Below are 25,584 nucleotides of genomic sequence, written 5' to 3' on the forward strand. Positions count from 1 at the left end.
CAATGCATTAGAGTGTATTAGATGAGTTAACCCAATGCATTAGAGTGTATTAGATGAGTTAACCCAATGCATTAGAGTGTATTACATGAGTTAACCCAATGCATTAGAGTGTATTAGATGAGTTAACCCAACTCATTAGAGTGTATTAGATGAGTTAACTCAACTCATTAGAGTGTATTAGATGAGTTAACCCAACTCATTAGAGTGTATTAGATGAGTTAACTCAACTCATTAGAGTGTATTAGATGAGTTAACCCAACTCATTAGAGTGTATTAGATGAGTTAACTCAACTCATTAGAGTGTATTAGATGAGTTAACCCAACTCATTAGAGTGTATTAGATGAGTTAACTCAACTCATTAGAGTGTATTAGATGAGTTAACCCAACTCATTAGAGTGTATTAGATGAGTTAACTCAACTCATTACAGTGTATTAGATGAGTTAACCCAACTCATTAGAGTGTATTAGATGAGTTAACTCAACTCATTACAGTGTATTAGATGAGTTAACCCAACTCATTAGAGTGTATTAGATGAGTTAACTCAACTCATTAGAGTGTATTAGATGAGTTAACTCAACTCATTAGAGTGTATTAGATGAGTTAACCCAACTCATTAGAGTGTATTAGATGAGTTAACCCAACTCATTAGAGTGTATTAGATGAGTTAACTCAACTCATTTGAGTGTATTAATTTGAGCCAGTTTCTTACAACAGGAATATAATCCTGCAGCAAAAGCAAATGTGAGTTATCATGTAAATCATAATGAATGGACATGTTTTGGGGGGTTGAAAATCAAGTCTGAAAATTCAAAGTGGAAATTACTTACTTTAAAAGCCTTTTTAAACCTCGAATGCACTACAATTCAGAAAAGTTCTCCTGCAACAGAGTGATCAAATTAAGATCCTACACTTTTTTGGGGGACTTCATAGCAGATTTTGAAAAGGTGTTTGATAAAGTATGATTAGAATGTATATATATAAATGCCTGGGTGACTTTAATTTAGTTGAATCTCTAATACAATGGGTTAAAGTTATGTACAGCAACCCCAGATGTAAAATAGTAACCAATGGTTACTTCTCAGAATGTATTGAGCTTTTAAGAGGAGTAAAACAAGGCTGTCCGTTGTCTCCATATCTATTTATTATGGCCATTGAAATGCTGCTATTAAAATGAGATCCAACAAGAACATCAAGGGGTTAGACATCCAGGGGATAAAAACTAGTGTCAATGTGCCGATGACTCTAGTTTTTTATTAAATCTGCAATCTGGATCCCTGCACAGTCCCATTGAAGATATTAGTCCCTTTTCTAACCTCTCTGGATTAAAACCTAATTATGACAAGTGTACCATATTACGGATTGGATCGTTAAAAACATACAGTGTTTACACTACCTTGTAGTTTACTAATAAAATGGGTGGATGGTGAAGTAGACATACTTGGTATTCACATCTCAAAAAATATAAATGAATTCACCACAATTCATTTCAATAGAAAGTTAGCAAAAATAGATAAGACAAAAATAGATAAGACAAAAATAAGATAAAATTATGTAACCATGGACAGAAAAACTCTTTGGTCTTACAGCCTGCTCAATCCAAATTAACAACCAACTGATTGCAGCATTACCACAAAAATGGAGGAGGAAAGTAGAAAAGGGAGAAGGTAGGGAACTTGTTTGCCTGCCATATATTAAAGATATAAATTGGCTGAAAGGAACTGGAATAAATAGAAAAATAAATTGACATAAATGTTGACAGCTGCGCCATAGGGGTGGCAAAATAAATGGGAGGAGATTTTTGATGTACCAATTCCATGACATATGGTTTATGAACTGGTACAAAAAACGACACTTGATTCCACACTTAGAGTTTTTCAATTATTATATAAAATTCTTGCCACCAACAGAATGCTACAGTATATATATGGGTCAACAATACAACAATCTCAGCTCTGTAGATTTTTCCTGCGAAGGGACCATTTATTCTGGTCTAGTCTCTATGTAGGTTGTTTCTGGCCACAGGTTCAGGAATGGTTAAAAAAAATCATAACATGCACTTAAAATTAACCTTACAAATAGCAGTGTTGAGCGATTTGGGACCACCCATACGTAGAATGTATGCACACATGACTGTAAGTCGCTTTGGATAAAAGCGTCTGCTAAATGGCATATATTATTATTATTATTATATTATTTGGAAAGCCGTAGTCAGTCAATAAATAATATAATAATACTGGTAGGAAAGGTTTTCATCTTTCGCTCACAATCTGTGTATAATATACGATTAGAAAGGTTCAACATGTATGTAAAACATGACAGCACAATTGAAAAATGTTTGGCACATGGAAACCAAACGAGGTGGTCTATGGTGATAGGTGGGATGGGCTGAGAGAGGCTGAGAGTCGGGATTAAAGAGTTGAGGGCTACGGTGATAGGTGGGATGGGTTGAGAGAGGCTGAGGGGCGGGATTAAAGAGCTGGGGGCTACGGTGATAGGTGGGATGGGTTGTGAGAGGCTGAGGGGCGGGATTAAAGAGCTGAGGGCTATGGTGATAGGTGGGATGGGTTGAGAGAGGCTGAGGGGCGGGATTAAAGAGCTGAGGGCTATGGTGATAGGTGGGATGGGCTGAGAGAGGCTGAGGGGCGGGATTAAAGAGCTGAGGGCTATGGTGATAGGTGGGATGGGCTGAGAGAGGTTGAGGGGCGGGATTAAAGAGCTGAGGGCTATGGTGATAGGTGGGATGGGCTGAGAGAGACTGAGGGGCGGGATTAAAGAGCTGAGGGCTATGGTGATAGGTGGGATGGGCTGAGAGAGGCTGAGGGGTGGGATTAAAGACTTTATGTTCAGTCATGTATTATTGTTATGTGATTGATGTATGTAAAAGTACCAATATATATGTAACAAAAAAGCTGTAAAAAATATATGTAGTTATTTGTCCTCCGACGAGGGGGGGGTGGTGGAGGGGTTAATAATTTAAAAGATATATCCTACACTTTTAGAAATCATTGTGCTATCTAGAACCTTTTAGGTGTTCTGCTATGGGGACTGCCAAAGAACCCTTTTGGACCCCTTTTTTCTAAGAGTGTAGATATGTAGGACATATTCGCTAAACAGCCTGTTGGGCCAGAGAAGAGAAGGTGGCTGTTGATTCCTACATCCAAACAAGAGGCTGGTGATTAATTAGTACTGGGTGAGATCATTGAGTGGGTGGTTAATGGAGCATGGCCTCAGACCTCACGGCAGCATCACACTGTAAACTACTGAGACATCAACATCACGACTCTCTGTGTGTGTGTGTGTGTGTGTGTGTGTGTGTGTGTGTGTGTGTGTGTGTGTGTGTGTGTGTGTGTGTGTGTGTGTGTGTGTGTGTGTGTGTGTGTGTGTGTGTGTGTGTGTGTGTGTGTGTGTGTGTGTGTGTGTGTGTGTGTGTGTGTGTGTGCGTGCGTGTAAAAATAATTCCAACTCTGCTTTCATATACTCTTATCTCTCTCTCTCTCTCTCTCTCTCTCTCTCTCTCTCTCTCTCTCTCTCTCTCTCTCTCTCTCCCTCTCTCCCTCTCTCTCTCTGTCTCTCTCTCTCTCTCTGTCTGTCTGTCTCTCTCTCTCTCTCTCTCTCTCTCTCTCTCTCTCTCTCTCTCTCTCTCTCTCTCTCTCTCTCTCTCTCTCTCTCTCTCTCTCTCTCTCTCTCTCTCTCTCTCTCTCTCTCTCTCTCAATTCAATTCAATTCAAGGGACTTTATTGACATGGGAAACATATGTTTACATTGCCAAAGAAAGTGAATGTAAATGTAATATTATGTCTATATACAGTGTTGTTACGATGTGAAAACAGTTAGCGTCCAAAATGAAAAATTAATAAATATGGGTTGTATTTACAATGGTGTGTGTTCTTCACTGGTTGCCCTTTTCTTGTGGCAATAGGTCACAAATTTTGTTGCTGTGATGGCACACTGTGGTATTTCACCCAATAGATATGCTAGTCTCTCTCCCTTCCTCTCCATCTCTTTCTTTCTCTCTCTCTCTCTCTTACCCTCCCTACCTCTCTCTCTCTCTCTCTACCTCTCTCTCTCTCTTACACTCCCTACCTCTCTCTCTCTCTCTCTCTCTACCTCTCTCTCTCTCTTACACTCCCTACCTCTCTCTCTCTCTCTCTTTCTCATTTCTACTCCCTCTCTCTCATTCCTACTCTCTCTCTCTCATCCCTACTCTCTCTCTCTCTCTCTCTCTCTCTCTCTCTCCTTTTCTCTCTGTCTCTCTCTCTTACCCTCTTGCTCTCTCTCTCTCTCTCTCTTACCCTCTTGCTCTCTCTCTCTTTCACTCTCTCTCTCTCGTTCCTACTCTCTCTCTCATTTCTACTCTCTCATTCTTACTCTCTCTCTCATCCCTACTCTCTCTCTCTCTCTCTCTCTCTCTCTCCTTTTCTCTCTGTCTCTCTCTCTTACCCTCTTGCTCTCTCTCTCTCTCTCTTACCCTCTTGCTCTCTCTCTCTCTCTCTCTTACCCTCTTGCTCTCTCTCTCTTTCACTCTCTCTCTCTCGTTCCTACTCTCTCTCTCATTTCTACTCTCTCGTTCCTACTCTCTCTCTCATCCCGACTCTCTCTCCTTTTCTCTCTCTCCTTTTCTCTCTCTCCTTTTCTCTCTCCCTCTCTCTCCAGTGCCTTTTCAATCAGCTATAGTCCAGATGATTGGTAATAAGATTCATATGCTCTCCTTCCCTGGAGGTTACTGTATTCATTATCAATCAATGTCTTAACTCTGCTATACTGTACTTTTCCATCTCTCGTTTTTTTGTAATCATTTCTCTGATTGTTACAACTGAAATTACAAATCCAATCAAATGTATTTGATCCGATTTATATTGTAAAATTATGTAAAAATGTGACAGTTTTTTTTCCTAACTTCTCTTTTGAATCCAAGCCGGATTACAGTAAAGACATGTTGTGTCAACGGAGCTTTATAATTACATTTGATTGTTTGTCCCGACAGGTGCGGCCTGCTGCAGGTTGGAGACAGACTCCTGTCCATCAACGGAATCCCCACGGAGGATGGAACACTGGAAGAGGCCAATCAGCTTCTCCGAGACGCCGCTCTGGCCAATAAGGTCTCTCTTGAAATAGAGTTTGACGTCGCAGGTTGGTCTCTTGGGCTTAGGCCTCCCAGTAGGCTAGATGTACAATATGTGAAACTAATGAATTTATAAAATGGTTGAAAAGCTATAGACCAGGGTTGTCAAACATGGGCCAGATCCGGCACGTGAGGGGGTGGTTTGAGATTTCAAACTCAATATACTTTAAATGTATACTTCCAGTTTACTGTGTCCAGCTCACTGTGTCCAGCTCAATGTGTCCAGCTCACTGTGTCCAGCTCACTGTGTCCAGCTCACTGTGTCCGGCTCACTGTGTCCGGCTCACTGTGTCCAGCTCAATGTGTCCAGCTCAATGTGTCCAGCTCACTGTGTCCAGCTCAATGTGTCCAGCTCAATGTGTTCAGCTCACTGTGTCCAGCCCATTATGTCTAGCTCACTAATAATCACCCAAATGAAAGTCTAGACATCGAAAATGGCAAGAAAAGGATGAATAGAAGACTATTTCTTGCAAATTTTCAGTGCGGCTCTCCGGACGTTGTTGGAGACTGCATGTGGCTCGAGGGGCAAAATGAGTTGGACACCCCTGCCTTAGACTAATGGTCTAGTAATCATTGTAATGAACAGTTTATCATCGGGGTTTAAAGTGGTTAGCCTAAGGGCCAAAGTAACTTTTACAATTCTCATTTAAAATATCCAGTGTATAAATCTAATTAGTTGATCAAATGGTGGGTCTGATGGTCTAATGGTAATCGTTATAATGAGCAGGCCTAATGATAGCTCGTCATTATAATAAAAAATCTGCATTTTCAATGTATGTATGTCTGCACACAACTAATTAGAGTAGGTGCTGCCTTTTTGATAACAATTTTCCCAGATTCTCAGCAACCTGATTAAACAGCTTTTAATTGGGATGGACAGTAGGATAGTATGATATTAGGATAATAGGATATTCTGAAAGTATTATAGTAGGATACTAGGATAGTAGGATAGCATGATAGTATGATAGTAGGAAAATATGATTGTAGGATAGTAGGAAAATATGATAGTAGGATAATATGAGTGTAGGATAGTAGGAAAATATGATAGTAGGATAATATGAGTGTAGGATAGTAGGGAAATATGATAGTAGGATAATATGAGTGTAGGATAGTAGGGAAATATGATAGTAGGATAATATGAGTGTAGGATAGTAGGGAAATATGATAGTATGATAGTAGGGAAATATGATAGTATGATAGTAGGGAAATATGATAGTAGGATAATATGTTAATATGATAGTAGGATAATATGATAGTATGATAATATGTTAATATGATAGTAGGATAATATGATAGTATGATAGTAGGGAAATATGATAGTATGATAGTAGGAAAATATGATAGTAGGATAATATGTTAATATGATAGTAGGATAATATGATAGTATGATAATATGTTAATATGATAGTAGGATAATATGATAGTATGATAATATGTTAATATGATAGTAGGATAATATGTTAATATGATAGTAGGATAATATGATAGTAGGATAATATGTTAATATGATAGTAGGATAATATAATAATAATAATAATAATATATAATATATGCCATTTAGCAGACGCTTTTATCCAAAGCGACTTACAGTCATGTGTGCATAGATTCTACGTATGGGTGGTCCCGGGAATCGAACCCACTACCCTGGCGTTACAAGCGCCATGCTCTACCAACTGAGCTACATATCATATGATAGTATGATAATATGTTAATATGATAGTAGGATAATATGTTAATATGATAGTAGGATAATATGATAGTATGCTAATATGACAGTAGGATAATATGATAGTATGTTAATATGATAGTAGGATACTATGATAGTATGTTAATATGATAGTAGGATAATATGCTAGTATGTTAATATGATAGTATGATAGTATGATAGTATGTTAATATGATAGTAGGATAATATGATAGTATGATAGTATGTTAATATGATAGTATGTTAATATGATACTATGATAGTATGTTAATATGATACTATGATAGTATGTTAATATGATACTATGATAGTATGTTAATATGATAGTATGATAGTATGATAATATGCTAGTATGTTAATATGATAGTATGGTAGTATTATAATATGTTAATGTGATAGTAGGATAATATGATAGTATGATAGTATGTTAATATGATAGTATGTTAATATGATAGTATGGTAGTATGTTAATATGATAGTATGTTAATATGATAGTATGTTAATATGATAGTATGCTAATATGATAGTAGGATAATATGATAGTATGATAGTATGTTAATATGATAGTATGTTAATATGATAGTATGGTAGTATGTTAATATGATAGTATGTTAATATGATAGTATGTTAATATGATAGTATGTTAATATGATAATATGTTAATATGATAGTAGGATAATATGATAGTATGATAGTATGCTAATATGATAGTAGGATAATATGATAGTATGATAGTATGCTAATATGATAGTAGGATAATATGATAGTATGATAGTATGCTAATATGATAGTAGGATAATATGATAGTATGTTAATATGATAGTAGGATAATATGATAGTATGGTAGTATTATAATATGTTAATGTGATAGTAGGATAATATGATAATATGATAGTATGTTAATATGATAGTAGGATAATATGATAGTATGCAATACAGATGATGATGATGGACCTTATGACTGCATGCCAAATGGCACCCTATTCCCAACATACGGCACTACTTTAGACCAGAGTTCTAGGGACTCTACATAGGACAGTACTTTAGACCAGTTCTGTGGACTCTACATAGGACAGTACTTTAGACCAGTTCTATGGACTCTACATAGGACACTACTTTAGACCAGTTCTATGGACTCTACATAGGACACTACTTTAGACCAGAGTTCTATGGACTCTACATAGGACACTACTTTAGACCAGAGTTCTATGGACTCTACATAGGACAGTACTTTAGACCAGAGTTCTATGGACTCTACATAGGACAGTACTTTAGACCAGAGTTCTATGGACTCTACATAGGACACTACTTTAGACCAGAGTTCTATGGACTCTACATAGGACAGTACTTTAGACCAGAGTTCTATGGACTCTACATAGGACAGTACTTTAGACCAGAGTTCTATGGACTCTACATAGGACACTACTTTAGACCAGAGTTCTATGGACTCTACATAGGACAGTACTTTAGACCAGTTCTATGGACTCTACATAGGACAGTACTTTAGACCAGAGTTCTATGGACTCTACATAGGACAGTACTTTAGACCAGTTCTATGGACTCTACATAGGACAGTACTTTAGACCAGTTCTATGGACTCTACATAGGGAAAAGGGTACCATTTGGGATGCATTTTATGTCATCTACTGTAATAACTTTTCTTGAAATGCTTAGCCAGATATAGTATAATCTCTGATGTGTGTGTGTGTGTGTGTGTGTGTGTGTGTGTGTGTGTGTGTGTGTGTGTGTGTGTGTGTGTGTGTGTGTGTGTGTGTGTGTGTGTGTGTGTGTGTGTGTGTGTGTGTGTGTGTGTGTGTGTGTGTGTGTGTGTGTGTGTGTGTGTGTGTGTGTGTGTGCACGTGAGTGCGTTTTCTCCTCTCTGTGTGTTTAGAGTCTGTTGTACCCAGTAGTGGAACATTCCATGTGAAGCTGCCTAAGAAGAGAGGGGTGGAGCTGGGCATCACTATCAGTGGTAAGACTTAGTATGCACGTACACACACACACACACGCACACACACACACGCACACACACACTTCCTCTACCATCATGTCTAAATGATCTATCCTCCTCATGGACAGTCCGTCTAAACTATTTATCTTGTTTCTCATGGCATTCTCCTGATTCTCATGGTTGTGAGTTTATTTTAAAGCTCTCTAGAACACCCACCACTACTCATAGGCCGTGTCCCAAATGAATGGCACCCTATTGCCTATAAAGTGCATTATTTTTGACAAGGGCTTATCTCTTAATGGGGTGTAATTTGGGACGTAACCCTACTCCTCTTCATTCTCCCTCTGCCTACGGAAAACTGCCTGTGGAATCTCATTACATGACCTTGGGAAAATACCCAGCTCCTATACAACTCTGTTTATGCAAAGAATTTTCTCCCAAGCAGCTAGCTGAAGGGTTGTTGACTTTAGAGAGCTGACGTATCACTCCATTACTCTATTCTCTGGGTAGTCTCCTTCTGCTGCCCAAAAAGCCAGCCATGCACCCTACATAACCCTTAATGAATACGGCCATGCACCCTACATAACCCTTTATGAAGACGGCCATGCACCCTACATAACCCTTAATGAAGACGGCCACGCACCCTACATAACCCTTAATAAAGATGGCCATGCACCCTACATAACCCTTAATAAAGACGGCCATGCACCCTACATAACCCTTAATAAAGACGGCCATGCACCCTACATAACCCTTAATGAATACGGCCATGCACCCTACATAACCCTTTATGAAGACGGCCATGCACCCTACATAACCCTTAATGAAGACGGCCACGCACCCTACATAACCCTTAATAAAGATGGCCATGCACCCTACATAACCCTTAATAAAGACGGCCATGCACCCTACATAACCCTTAATAAAGACGGCCATGCACCCTACATAACCCTTAATAAAGACGGCCATGCACCCTACATAACCCTTAATAAAGATGGCCATGCACCCTACATAACCCTTAATGAAGACGGCTATGCACCCTACATAACCCTTCATAAAGACGGCCATGCACCCTACATAACCCTTAATGAAGACGGCCATGCACCCTACATAACCCTTAATGAAGACGGCCATGCACCCTACATAACCCTTAATGAAGACGGCCATGCACCCTACATAACCCTTAATAAAGACGGCCATGCACCCTACATAACCCTTAATAAAGATGGCCATGCACCCTACATAACCCTTAATAAAGACGGCCATGCACCCTACATAACCCTTAATAAAGATGGCCATGCACCATACATAACCCTTAATAAAGATGGCCATGCACCCTACATAACCCTTAATAAAGATGGCCATGCACCCTACATAACCCTTAATAAAGATGGCCATGCACCCTACATAACCCTTAATAAAGATGGCCATGCACCCTACATAACCCTTAATAAAGAAGGCCATGCACCCTACATAACCCTTAATAAAGATGGTCATGCACCCCACATAAACCTTAATAAAGATGGCCATGCACCCTACATAACCCTTAATGAAGACGGCCATGCACCCTACATAACCCTTAATGAAGATGGCCATGCACCCTACATAACCCTTAATAAAGATGGCCATGCACCCTACATAACCCTTAATAAAGATGGCCATGCACCCTACATAACCCTTAATAAAGATGGCCATGCACCCTACATAACCCTTAATAAAGACGGCCATGCACCCTACATAACCCTTATAAACCCAGCCATGCACTCTACATAACCCTTAATAGAGACAGCCATGCACCCTACATAACCCTTAATAAAGATGGCCATGCACCCTGCATAACCCTTAAAAAAGACGGCCATGCACCCTACATAACCCTTAATAAAGATGGCCATGCACCCTACATAACCCTTAATAAAGATGGCCATGCACCCTACATAACCCTTAATGAAGATGGCCATGCACCCTACATAACCCTTAATAAAGATGGCCATGCACCCTACATAACCCTTAATAAAGATGGCCATGCACCCTACATAACCTTTAATAAAGACGGCAATGCACCCTACATAACCCTTAATGAAGACGGCCATGCACCCTACATAACCCTTAATAAAGACGGTCATGCACCCTACATAACACCTATAATGCCAGCCATGTACAGTACATAACCCTTGTAAACCCAGTACATAACCCTTGTAAACCCAGTACATAACTCTTGTAAACCCAGTACATAACCCTTGTAAACCCAGTACATAACCCTTGTAAACCCAGTACATAACTCTTGTAAACCCAGTACATAACCCTTGTAAACCCAGTACATAACGCCTATAATGCCAGCCATGTACAGTACATAACCTTTGTAAACCCAGTACATAAACCCAGTACATAACCCTTGTAAACCCAGTACATAACCCTTGTAAACCCAGTACATAACCCTTATAAACCCAGCCATGAACAGTACATGTCAGAGGAAATGAAGTCTTTATTTTTATTTTTTTTACCCCTTTTTTCTCCCCAATTTCGTGGTATCCAATTGTTGTAGTAGCTCCTATCTTGTCTCATCGCTACAACTCCCGCATGGGCTCGGGAGAGACGAAGGTTGATAGTCATGCGTCCTCCGATACACAACCCAACCAGCCGCACTGCTTCTTAACACAGCGCACATCCAACCCGGAAGCCAGCCGCACCAATGTGTCGGAGGAAACACAGTGTACCTGGCAACCTTGGTTAGCTTGCACTGCGCCCGGCCTGCCACAGGAGTCGCTGGTGCGCGATGAGACAAGGACATCCCTACCGACCAAGCCCTCCCTAACCCAGACGACGCTAGGCCAATTGTGCGTCGCCCCACGGACCTCCCGGTCGCGGCCGGTTACGACAGAGCCTGGGCGTGAACCCAGAGTCTCTGATGGCACAGCTGGCGCTGCAGTACAGGAAATGAAGTCTTAATGAGGTTATTTATTTGAAAGTGTACTGCCACTTGAGTTCCCCCACCACATTATGCAGTCTCTCATCTTATGTCTGTTGAAAAAGCACCAACTCCTTCCGGCTGTTTAATTGAATGTCACTTTTTCCTTTAAACAATAACAATAATTATTTTCTATAAAATCATGAATTAATGACAAAAGTACAGGATGTATGAAATACTAACACTGTTACCTCTCCTCCCTGACAGCCAGTAAGAAGTCTGGAGAGCCTCTAATCATCTCAGACATAAAGAAAGGCAGTATGGCTCACAGGTACGGTCGGTATGGATGGCTTCAGGCCACAGACTAATGACTTGGGTTCAATTGTTTGAGCTTGTGACGGTTCATGTTGTTCTCCTACAGAGAGAGACAGTTCACTGTAATTATTATTATTAATGAATTAGTGAAGGTGTAAACTTGGCAGTAGAAACATATATACTTAACATATATACGTATTTGAACTCTCAGCTTCACTGTCAAATAAAATGTAAAAAATAGCTGAGGAAATGTACGAGTCTGATGTTAATGATAATGCAGAGGATTTTCCAAAGGTTGCTGTTGGTGCATATCTCCCGGTAGTTATTGGAGTCTCCACAAGTCCTTGGTTCCAAATATTGGGGGATGATGTTAAAGAGTTTAAGTATAGCCAATGGGAATTTGTGGTCTGTATATTTAATAATTTAGGATCCCGTCAAATCCACACGCTTTTTGGGGTTGGTGTGTTTGTATTTTGTCGTATATTTTATTAAATTTAATTTGAGAATCCAGTGGGTTCTGGTAGTCTTTAATAGTTCATTCAAAGATTTGTATTTGATCATGTATATATGTTTTTGCTATTTGTTCTTTGTTATAGAGCCAAAAAGATTGGAGAAGTGGTTCACCCAAACATCTCCACTTTGGATAGATAATCCTTTGTGGTGTTGTTTGTTTAGTGTTTTCCAATTTTCTATGGATTCTTCAATTACATTGAGCTGATTTCTGACGTGCTGTTCCTTCTTTTTCCGTAGTGTATTTCTGCATTGTTTCAGTGATTCACCACAGTGAAGGAGTAGGCTCAGGTTTTCTGGGTCTCTATGTTTGTGGTTGGACAGGTTTCTCAATTTCTTTCTTAGGTTTTTTTGCATTCTTCATCAAACCATTTGTCATTGTTGTTAATTTTCTTAGGTTTTCTGATGGAATTTACTTTTGATATGTTAGCTAATGGGTAAACTATACTGTTCAGGCTTCCTACTGCTAAGTTTACACCTTCACTATTGCAGGAAAACATTTTGTTGTCTAATAAAGTTGTCTAATTTGTTGTTGGCCAATAGTTTTCTGGTAGGTGTCTACACTACCTTCCTTCCATCTATAGCATTTGTTAATAGTATGCAGTTTGTTGGGCTTCGATGTCTCATGGTTGATTATTACTCTGTTCAAGTAGTGTGATTTTGCTGGGATCTGATAGTGGCGTCAGTGGGCTGACTGTGAACGCTCTGAGAGACTCTGGGTTGAGGTCGGTGATAAAGTAGTCTACAGTACTACTGCCAAGAGATGAGCTATTGGTGTACCTACTGTAGGAGTCCCCTCAAAGCATACCATTATATACACTAAACAAAAATATAAACGGGTTGTTCCCATGTTTCATGAGCTGAAATAAAAGATCCTAAATATTTTCCACACCCACAAAATCGTATTTCTCTCAAATTGTGTACACACATTTGTTTAGATCCCTATTAGTGAGCATTTCTCCTTTGCCAGTATAATCCATCCACCTGACAGGTGTGGTATATCAAGAAGCTGATTTAACAGCATGATAATTACACAGGTGCACCTTGTGCTGGGGACAATTAAAGGTCACTCTAAAATGTGCCGTTTTATCACACAACACAATGCCACAGATGTCTCAAGTTTTGAGGGAGTGTGCAATTGGCATGCTGACTGCAGTAATGTCCACCAAAGCTGTTGACAGAGAATTGAATATTATTTTTCTCTACCATAAGCCACCTCCAATGTCATTTTAGAAACTTTGGCCTCATAACCGAAGACCACGTGTAACCACGCATGTACATAACCTCCACATCCAACTTCTTCACCTGCAGGGTTGTCTGAGATCAGCCATCCAGACAGCTGGTGAAACTGTTGGTTTGCACAACCAAATAATTTCTGCCCAAACTGTCAGAAACTGTCTCAGGAAGCACATCTGCGTGCTCGTTGACCTCGCCAGGATCTTGACCTGACTGCAGTTCGGTCTCGTAACCAACTTCAGTGGGCAAATGCTCACCTTCCATGTCCACTGGCACACGGGAGAAGTGTGCGCTTCATGGATGAATCCTGGTTTTACCGGGTAGATGACTTAGAGTGTTATGGGCAGGTATAAGCTACGGACAACAAACTCAATTGCATTTTACCGATGGCAATTTGAATGTGCAGAGAAATCGTGACGAGATCCTAGGGCTCATTGTTGTGCCATTCATCCACCTCCATCACCTCATGTTTCAACATGATAATGCATGACCCCATGTCGCAAGGATCTGCACACAATTCCTGGAAGCTGAAAATGTCCCAGTTCTTCCATGGCCTGCATACTCACCAGACATGTCACCCATTGAGCATGTTTGGGATGCTCTGGATCAACATGTACAACAGCATGTTCCAATTCCCCCAAATATCGAGGAACTTCTCACAGCCATTGAAGAGGAGTGGGACAGCATTCCACAGGCCACAATCAAAAGCCTGATCAACTCTATGTGAAAGAGATGTGTCACGCTGCAAGAGGCGAAACGTGGTCACACCAGATACCCACTGGTTTCCTGATCCACACCCTTATCTTTTTTAAGGTATCTGTGACCAACAGAAATCCATAGATTAGGGCCTAATTTATTTATTTAAATTGACTGATTTCCTTATATGAACTGAAATTCAGTAAAAACTTTGAAACCGTTGCATTTTACGTTTATATTTTTGTTCAGTGTACCTACCCAGCATGCAACAGAGCTGCAGGAGTTGTGGCCCGTTTTTGTTGGTGAGGTTGTCATAGGTGTGGTTATGTTGTCATATGTGTGTCTAGAGGGGCATATGGGGGAGGGAATGATGTCACTTCCAGGTAGATGTTTGACCCCCTGTGTGCTGAGGGTGTATAGGTAGCACATATAGGTAGCACATATAGGTAACACATATAGGTAGCACATATAGGTAACACATATAGGTAACACATATAGGTAACACATATAGGTAACAAATATAGGTAACACATATAGGTAACACATATAGGTAGCACATATAGGTAACACATATAGGTAACACATATAGGTAACACATATAGGTAACACATATAGGTAACACATATAGGTAACACATATAGGTAGCACATATAGGTAGCACATATAGGTAACACATATAGGTAACACATATAGGTAACACATATAGGTAACACATATAGGTAACACATATAGGTAGCACATATAGGTAACACATATAGGTAACACATATAGGTAACACATATAGGTAGCACATATAGGTAACACATATAGGTAACACATATAGGTAGCACATATAGGTAACACATATAGGTAGCACATATAGGTAACACATATAGGTAACACATATAGGTAGCACATATAGGTAACACATATAGGTAGCACATATAGGTAACACATATAGGTAACACATATAGGTAGCACATATAGGTAACACATATAGGTAACACATATAGGTAACACATATAGGTAACACATATAGGTAACACATATAGGTAACACATATAGGTAACACATATAGGTAACACATATAGGTAACACATATAGGTAACACATATAGGTAACAAAGGATGACATTTTTCTCTGTTGACATCATGTTGAATTTCAAAGCCAGATGTAACGTGTTCCTGTTTTGATTAATTTAATAGAGTGAGTTAGATCTGCTCTATACCAAAATATCATATGTCCTGAGGCCCTTCCATGTTTCACACCTAGTAGTTTGGTGGATGGCTCTCTGTAACCTGGAGGGCAACCAGTGGGTCCGTCTCCTCTATACCACCCACCTGGTAGTGTGGTAGATGGGACTACCAGCTCTCTGTAACCTAGAGGGCAACCAGTGGGTCCGTCTCCTCTATACCACCCACCTGGTAGTGTGGTAGATGGGACTACCAGCTCTCTGTAACCTAGAGGGCAACCAGTGGGTCCGTCTCCTCTATACCACCCACCTGGTAGTGTGGTAGATGGGACTACCAGCTCTCTATAACCTAGAGGGCAACCAGTGGGTCCGTCTCCTCTATACCACCCACCTGGTAGTGTGGTAGATGGGACTACCAGCTCTCTGTAACCTAGAGGGCAACCAGTGGGTCCGTCTCCTCTATATCATGTTTCTTGTTGGATGAATTTCAAATGTATTTGGTGAAGTCCAGGTTCCTGCTCTTTAGGCCAAAGGCAGATGATCTCAGGCCTTGGGTATTCCAGGATGAGATAGTGAAGATGTTCTCTCTCTCTCTTTCTCCCCCTCCTCTCTCTCTCTCTCTCTCTCTCTCTCTCTCTCTCTCTCTCTCTCTCTCTCACTCTCTCTCTCTCTCTCTCGCTCTCTCTCTCTCTCTCTCCCCCCCTCTTTCTCTCTCTCTCTCTCTCTCTCTCTCTCTCTCTCTCTCTCTCTCTCTCTCTCTCCCTATAACTCTCTCCCTCTCTCCCCCTCTTTCTCTCTCTCCCCCCCTCTCTCTCTCTCTCCCTCTGCCCAGGACTGGTACCCTGGAGCCAGGTGACAAGCTGCTGGCCATAGACAACATCAGACTGGAGAACTGTTCCATGGAAGACGCCTGTCAGATCCTACAACAGGCAGAGGACCTGGTCAAACTCAAGATCCGCAAGGACGAGGACAACTCAGGTGAGCCTGCTTGGAGCCTGGCTGGGATGCAGTTAGGAAGTAGTGTATGTAACAGGAGTATGGTATATAGAGAAGACATATATAAATACTGATGAATCAATCAATCAGATCCAAAATAATAAACAGAAGCAGAAGCACAGTGGCAAAGAAAAACCGCTTCAGTACCAGACTTCACCACACAGTGGCAGTATTGTCTACAAAAGCCACAACCATGTTCTTCTTCTGCCAAACACAATCATGATTCAACAAGCTATCACCCACCAGTATTGTAGTGTTTTAGACACACAAATGGCATGATTAAATACTAGTAACCTATTGTGTTATATAGTTCATACTCTACCAAATATCAGATGCAGCTGTATAAATAGCAGATATGTTTAATCAGATGCAGCTCTGTAAATAGTGGATAGGCTTATAGCTTTGCTGTCTGATATGAAAGCATAGAAGCATTTCCTGTAGCAGCAGATGACTCAGTTGTCTTCCTGTCCTCTGTTTTCCTCTGTGCCTTTTCTCTCCCTCCTTTCTCTCCATTGGTGGGATCTGCAGACGCGTTTCACACATGTCCTCATTCTAAGAATAAAGCGGGTATATTATAAAAGGGACATTTTCATTTCCTCTATGCATTTCTTATACTGTGTGGAGGATGAACAGCCCATCCGTCAGACATTATTGAAATTCTATTGCTTTCTGCCTGCCTGTGAATTCTGGATTTTTAGTATGTCTAAGGAGCTGTGTGATTACCTCTGCCTTAAAGTGTAGCTATGCCCTGAATCTCTCCTCTCTCTCTCTCTCTCTCCCTCTATATATATGAAGTATCTCTCTCTCCCTCTATATATATGAAGTCTCTCTCTCTCTCTCTCTCTCTCTCTCTCTCTCTCTCTCTCTCTCTCTCTCTCTCTCTCTCTCTCTCTCTCTCTCTCTCTCTCTCTCTCTCTCTCTCTCCCTCTATATATATGAAGTATCTCTCTCTCTCTCCCTCCCTCTCACTTTCTTTATATCTCTCTTTCCTTCCTCTCACTTTCTCTGTCTCTCACTCTCTTTCTTTCTCTCTGATTTCCTGTATACCCTGAAGTCACCCCCGCCCCCCCTCTCTCTAATGGTCTCTCCTCCATCCCTGTCTTCCCTCTCCCTCTCTCTTACCTCCCCCCTAGATGAACAGGAGACGTCTGGTTCTATCATCTATACGGTGGAGCTGAAGAGATATGGAGGCCCTCTGGGGATAACCATCTCAGGAACAGAGGAGCCATTTGACCCGATCGTTATCTCTGGCCTCACCAAGAGGGGCCTGGCTGAGAGGTGAGACAGACAGGGCCAGTGGGGCAGTGGGGACAGAGGGGACAGAAGGACAAAGGGACAGGGGCCAGCGTTTCATCTCCAGCCTCACCAAGCGGGATGTGGCTGAGAGGTGAGACAGTGGACCCTGGGATCTTGCTTCCCTGGCTGGGGCCTGCCCCACAAAGGATCCTGACTGTGGGGCTAGAGTCAACCCGTCCTCCGACCCTGGTGTTCTCAAGACCTTCTTCTCAAATACATTTTCAGAAAGGATTGGGAAGGAAATAGTATTTGTGAAAGAGACACAGGATCGGCAAGAGGCATACAGGTCAACTCTAGCCCCACGATCAAGGGCCCTTTGTGGGGCTGGCCATGCAGGCCCTGGCCCTCTGCACCTTATGGAGTCAGAACACACTATATCCCCCTCCTCCCTCCTTCTGCCCCCCCCCCCTCTCTCTCTCTTAACCTCTCTCTCAATCTCTCTCTCAACCTCTCTCTCTCTCTCTTAAACTCTCTCTCTCTTAAACTCTCTCTCTCTTAACCTCCCCCATCTCTCCCCCTCTCTCTCAACCTCTCTCTCTCTCTCTCTCTCTTAACCTCTCTCTCAACCTCTCTCTCTCTTAAACTCTCTCTCTCTTAAACTCCCCCATCTCTCCCCCTCTCTCTCAACCTCTCTCTTTCTCTCTCTCTCTTAACCTCTCAATCTCTCTTTCTCTTAACCTCTCTCTCTCTCTCTCTCTCTCTTAATCTCTCTTTTTCTTAACCTCTCTCTAACTTCTCTCAATACAATTCAATTCAAGCTCACCCTCTCTGTCCCCCTATCTCCCACGCAGCCAGAGATCACAACCTCTCGTCTTTTAATAGATTGAAAAGGAATTAACTTTTAACGCCCACCAACCACAGTGTGTGTGTGTGTGTGTGTGTGTGTGTGTGTGTGTGTGTGTGTGTGTGTGTGTGTGTGTGTGTGTGTGTGTGTGTGTGTGTGTGTGTGTGTGTGTGTGTGTGTGTGTGTGTGTGTGTGTGTGTGTGTGTGTGTGTGTGTGTGTGTGTGTGTGTGTGTGTGTGTGTGTGTGTGTGTGTGTGTTTGTGTGTGTGTGTCTGCGTGTCTGCGTGTGTCTGTCTTTCTGTCTGTCTGTGTCTGTGTGTGTGTGTCTGCGTGTCGGCGTGTGTGTGTCTGTGTCTGTGTCTGTGTCTGTGTGTGTCTGTGTCTGTGTCTGTCTGTGTGTGTCTGTGTCTGTGTGTGTCTGTGTCTGTCTGTGTCTGTCTGTGTGTGTCTGTGTCTGTGTCTGTGTGTGTGCATGTGTCTGTGTGTGTGCATGTGTCTGTGTGTGTGCATGTGTGTGTGCATGTGTCTGTGTGTGTGCATGTGTCTGTGTGTGTGCATGTGTCTGTGTGTGTGCATGTGTCTGTGTGTGTGCATGTGCCTGTGTGTGTGCATGTGTCTGTGTGTGTGCATGTGCCTGTGTGTGTGCATGTGTCTGTGTGTGTGCATGTGTCTGTGTGTGTGCATGTGCCTGTGTGTGTGCATGTGCCTGTGTGTGTGCATGTGTCTGTGTGTGTGCATGTGCCTGTGTGTGTGCATGTGTCTGTGTGTGTGCATGTGCCTGTGTGTGTGCATGTGTCTGTGTGTGTGCATGTGTCTGTGTGTGTGCATGTGTCTGTGTGTGTGCATGTGCCTGTGTGTGTGCATGTGTCTGTGTGTGTGCATGTGCCTGTGTGTGTGCATGTGTCTGTGTGTGCATGTGCCTGTGTGTGTGCATGTGTCTGTGTGTGTGCATGTGTATGTGTGTGTGCATGTGTCTGTGTGTGTGCATGTGTCTGTGTGTGTGCATGTGTCTGTGTGTGTGCATGTGTCTGTGTGTGTGCATGTGTCTGTGTGTGTGCATGTGTCTGTGTGTGTGCATGTGTCTGTGTGTGTGCATGTGTCTGTGTGTGTGCATGTGTCTGTGTGTGTGCATGTGTCTGTGTGTGTGCATGTGTCTGTGTGTGTGCATGTGTCTGTGTGTGTGCATGTGCCTGTGTGTGTGCATGTGTCTGTGTGTGTGCATGTGCCTGTGTGTGTGCATGTGTCTGTGTGTGTGCATGTGCCTGTGTGTGTGCATGTGTCTGTGTGTGTGCATGTGTCTGTGTGTGTGCATGTGTCTGTGTGTGTGCATGTGTCTGTGTGTGTGCATGTGTCTGTGTGTGTGCATGTGTCTGTGTGTGTGCATGTGTCTGTGTGTGTGCATGTGTCTGTGTGTGTGCATGTGTCTGTGTGTGTGCATGTGTCTGTGTGTGTGCATGTGTCTGTGTGTGTGCATGTGTCTGTGTGTGTGCATGTGTCTGTGTGTGTGCATGTGTCTGTGTGTGTGCATGCGTGCCTACGACACATGGCCTATGTACTCCTCTAACATGTGAACTGAAGAAAGCCTTTCAGTCTCCATGAGAGACCATCTGATTCCCTTCTACACTGCTCATAGCATTTTGTTCTCATACAGACCACCAATCACAGACTTGGGTTCAAATAGTATTCAAAATGTATTAGTGTTTGCTTTAGCCTGCCTGGAGTGCCAGATGGGCGGGGTTTACAGTTTTGCCACAATTCTATTGGTTCCATTGCATCAGACAAGCTCAAACAAGCCCAGATAAAAGTATTTGAAATGATTTCAAATACTATTTGAACCCCGGTCAACACCAGTCCCATGCCGCGAGCTAATGTACATTTTGATCAACATGCATTTAAGTTTATTTATATTATTTGTCCTGTTTTTTGTGTAGACCTGGTTTCAAATAGTATTTTGAAATATTTCATACTTTAGCCGCACTTGATTGAGCTTTTCTGGTGCAATGTAACCAATAGAATAGTCCCCAAAAGTGCAAACACCAAAGCGTCCTGAATCCAACACTCTAAATATTTGATAGAAAACAAATACTTCTTTAACCCAGGTCTGTTTATAGCATCAACAGAGTGGAGGCTCTATCGTATCGCCTCGTCAGAGATCACAGACAGACAGACAGACAGACAGACAGACAGACAGACAGACAGACAGACAGACAGACAGACAGACAGACAGACAGACAGACAGACAGACAGACAGACAGACAGACAGACAGACAGACAGACAGACAGACAGACAGACAGACAGACAGACAGACAGACAGACAGACAGACAGACAGACAGACAGACAGACAGACAGACAGACAGACAGACAGACAGACAGACACGGGACAGACAGACAGACAGACAGACAGACAGACAGACAGACAGACAGACAGACAGACAGACAGACAGACAGACAGACAGACAGACAGACAGACAGACAGACAGACAGACAGACAGACAGACAGACAGACAGACAGACAGACAGACAGACAGACAGACAGACAGACAGACAGACAGACAGACAGACAGACAGACAGACAGACAGACAGACAGACAGACAGACAGACAGACAGACAGACAGACAGACAGACAGACAGACAGACAGACAGACAGACAGACAGACAGACAGACAGACAGACAGACAGACAGACAGACAGACAGACAGACAGACAGACAGACAGACAGACAGACAGACAGACACGGGACAGACAGACAGACAGACAGACAGACAGACAGACAGACAGACAGACAGACAGACAGACAGACAGACAGACAGACAGACAGACAGACAGACAGACAGACAGACAGACAGACAGACAGACAGACAGACAGACAGACAGACAGACAGACAGACAGACAGAGGCTTATCATTGTTTGACCTCGATCATGATCGCTGTTCCTGCAGCTTGTGACTCATTGGCACACGCTCACATCTTGACTCATATGTTTGTGTATATCTAACCAGATAAGGGAATCTGTTTTCATTTCTACCAGAGTGGGACTTTTGGGTCAACTTAACGGGCAGAGCTATTCTGCATGTTTACGGCTGTTATATAAACAGGATCTCTTTTAGTAAAGGGATTGTACCTATGAAAATAATTGATTCCATTAAATCGTTAGGTATGTTGGATGGGTTAAACACGAGGCCATGACAAATCATCATGATCCATCTTATAGACACAATTATATTACAGTACTGCCATCAAATAAATCCGCTCTAATGTACCATCTCCATAAATTAGGGCCTGGAGTTTTCCCACCAAGTATTTCCTGACTAGAGATTTTCCTGGTCAGGTCACGTTATCATGAAACACGAACTGGCTGGTCCCACTTGAGCTATTTGTCAACATTCCAGGACCCATAATAATTTATACTGATCTAGAATCAGGTTCCCCCCTTTCTATATAATCGTATTCATCATGATCTAAAATACATTATTATGATCCTGGATCAGCTTTCCTACTCTGAGAGACCCTGACACCATTTAACCTGTCCTCTTCCCCGTAGGACCGGAGCCATCCATGTGGGAGATCGTATCCTGGCTATCAACAGTGTCAGTCTGAAGGGAAAGCCGCTCAGCGAGGCCATTCACCTGCTACAGATGGCCGGGGAGACGGTCACACTCAAGATCAAAAAACAAGTCGACAGTAAGTGTTCACAAAATCAATCAATCGAGTTCATTAATAAAATATGTTTTTTATAACAGGCTTTTCCAGTAACCCAGCCTAGACCTCAAAGAGCAAGCAGGAAGGACTCCTCATCATCTTTTACAGTAACCCAACCTAGACCTCAAAGAGCAAGCAGGAAGGACTCCTCATCATCTTTTACAGTAACCCAGCCTAGACCTCAAAGAGCAAGCAGGAAGGACTCCTCATCATCTTTTACAGTAACCCAGCCTAGACCTCAAAGAGCAAGCAGGAAGGACTCCTCATCATCTTTTACAGTAACCCAGCCTAGACCTCAAAGAGCAAGCAGGAAGGACTCCTCATCATCTTTTACAGTAACCCAGCCTAGACCTCAAAGAGCAAGCAGGAAGGACTCCTCATCATCTTTTACAGTAACCCAGCCTAGACCTCAAAGAGCAAGCAGGAAGGACTCCTCATCATCTTTTACAGTAACCCAGCCTAGACCTCAAAGAGCAAGCAGGAAAGACTCCTCATCTTTTACAGTAACCCAGCCTAGACCTCAAGGAGCAAGCAGGAAGGACTCCTCATCATCTTTTACAGTAACCCAGCCTAGACCCGAAAGAGCAAGCAGGAAAGACTCCTCATCTTTTACAGTAAACCAGCCTAGACCTCAAAGAGCAAGCAGGAAGGACTCCTCATCATCTTTTACAGTAACCCAGCCTAGACCTCAAAGAGCAAGCAGGAAGGACTCCTCATCATCTTTTACAGTAACCAGACACCACCTATCATACTACTATGACTGACCCTGTACAACAACACCTATCATACTACTATGACTGACCCTGTAAAACAACACCTATCATACTACTATGGTTGACCCTGTACAACAACACATTTCACTGCACCTATCATACTACTATGGTTGACCCTGTACAACAACACATTACATTGCACCTATCATACTACTATGGTTGACCCTGTACCTATGCTGGGTATGTGACAATAAAATTGAAATATATATATATATACACAGTATATCGCAAACGTGAGTACAACGCTCACAGTTTTGTAGATATTTGAGTATATCTTTTCACGTGACAACACTGAAGAAATGACACTTCGCTACAATGTAAAGTAGTGAGTGTACAGCTTGTATAACAGTGTAAATTTGCTGTCCCCTCAAAATAACTCAACACACAGCCATTAATGTCTAAACCGCTGGCAACGAAAGTGAGTAAAGTGTCATTTCTTCAGTGTTGTCACATGAAAAGATATACTCAAATATTTACAGGGGGATGTACTCACTTTTGTGATATACTGTATATTTTTTTTCTTGATTTCCCAACATGTTTGGGCCTTCCTCTGGTGTCAGCCTGGTGTCAGCCTGGTGTCAGCCTGGTCTCTGGTGTCAGCCTGGTCTCTGGTGTCAGCCTGGTCTCTGGGGTCAGCCTGGTGTCAGCCTGGTCTCTGGTGTCAGCCTGGTCTCTGGTGTCAGCCTGGTGTCTGGTGTCAGCCTGGTCTCTGGTGTCAACCTGGTCTCTGGTGTCAGCCTGGTGTCTGGTGTCAGCCTGGTGTCTGGTGTCAGCCTGGTCTCTGGTGTCAGCCTGGTCTCTGGTGTCAGCCTGGTCTCTGGGGTCAGCCTGTGGTCAGCCTGGTCTCTGGTGTCAGCCTGGTGTCAGCCTGGTCTCTGGTGTCAGCCTGGTCTCTGGTATCAGCCTGGTGTCAGCCTGGTCTCTGGTGTCAGCCTGGTCTCTGGTGTCAGCCTGCACCTAATCAAAAGGGGATCATCTCCCAGAAGCTTGTCTGGGGCATAAAACCCCTAAAGTCAGACAATAAAAGGTGTGATTGGCGCCGCACTCAAAAAGATGTTGCATAAAGCGGGATTGTTTTACAAATATTTTCTCTGCATCAGGGATAGTGTACACAAATGTTTCGGCTTTTCAGCAGATAAGCCGCTAGCCAAATACCGTACCCACCATCTTAAATGTACCTTGCCAGGACTGTACGTCCTCTACATTTGCATAGTAGGAGACGTACACCCTCAAGGGGTAAACACTTTGAGGACATCTGAGACCTAACAAGCCATTTGTAGTTTGACATTTAAACAAACTGACAAATACATAAATCCAGGCAGGGTTGGTGAATTTGATACAGCTGGTTAGCTGAGTGACGCTATAGTTGGCTGGCTAGCTGAGTGATGCTGTAGCTGGCTGGCTAGCTGAGGGATGCTGTAGTTGGCTAGCTGAGTGATGCTGTAGCTGGCTGGCTAGCTGAGTGATGCTGTAGCCTGCTAGCTGAGAGATGCTGTAGCTGGCTGGCTAGCTTATGGATGCTGTAGCTGGCTAGCTGAGTGATGCTGTAGCAGGCTAGCTGAGTGCTGCTGTAGCCGGCTGGTTAGCTGAGGGATGCTGTAGCTGGCTAGCTGAGTGATGCTGTAGCTGGCTGGCTAACTCAGGGATGCTGTAGCTGGCTAACTAAGTGATGATGTAGCTTGCTAGCGAGTTCTGCTGTAGCTGGCTGGCTAGGTGAGGAATGCTGTAGCCGGCTAGCTGAGTGCTGCTGCAGCTGGTTAGCTGAGTGCTGCTGTAGCTGGCTAGTTGAGTGCTGCTGTAGCTGACTAGCTGAGTGCTGCTGGCACCAACTGCGGCTCTGGCTTCTACAGAACAATGTGGCCTCTGCCTCATCTGTCCAGGCTCCAACACTGTCCAACAGATACATACTGTTAGTTGTCTTAGAGAATCCCCTAACAGCTCATCTTTCCAATTCATGTGCTATGAGGTCTATGTGGTTCTGAGGTTTTACTCCCCATAAAACCACACAATAATCATTATGTACAATGAAGGAAAACAACTGAACTGCTTTCAGCGTTGGTCACTTTGATAATTTCTCTGAGTTTAAATAAAATGATCCGCTTAGAAATTAGTATGATGTATGATCACATTAAAATGTTTCCATGGACAAACAGTTAAGGCTGTAATGCAGTCGTCTGGTGGTAAATCAAATGTTGTTTATGACATGCTGATTGTCATTACATTAGAAGGAACCACAGGCAGAGATGGAAACGTAGAAGTAAACTGTGTAGCTGAATAGCGTGCAGTGGTTGTTGTTGTGGTTGTGCAATGGGTGTTGTTGTGGCATTGGCCCTGACAAATAAACAAATAGACTACGGCATAAATTTTCCAGACCTAGCAAGGTCAAATACAGGTCTCAGATACTTTCCAATACACGAGCT

The 25,584-nt window shown here is 42.5% G+C and overlaps 1 protein-coding gene across 1 annotated transcript in view; it reads left to right on the top strand.

Annotated features, from left to right (window-relative positions):
• grip2b (glutamate receptor interacting protein 2b) overlaps positions 1–25,584 on the top strand; it is a 240,773-nt gene that overhangs the window by 149,211 nt on the left and 65,978 nt on the right. Inside the window, 6 exon segments of the mRNA XM_046338982.1 lie at positions 4,987–5,132; positions 8,721–8,801; positions 11,953–12,016; positions 16,446–16,591; positions 17,743–17,887; positions 22,234–22,373. Of these exon segments, the coding sequence (XP_046194938.1) occupies positions 4,987–5,132; positions 8,721–8,801; positions 11,953–12,016; positions 16,446–16,591; positions 17,743–17,887; positions 22,234–22,373 (722 nt within the window).

The sequence above is a fragment of the Oncorhynchus gorbuscha genome, linkage group LG03 (genome assembly GCF_021184085.1).
Source record: "Oncorhynchus gorbuscha isolate QuinsamMale2020 ecotype Even-year linkage group LG03, OgorEven_v1.0, whole genome shotgun sequence".
NCBI lineage: Eukaryota > Metazoa > Chordata > Actinopteri > Salmoniformes > Salmonidae > Oncorhynchus > Oncorhynchus gorbuscha.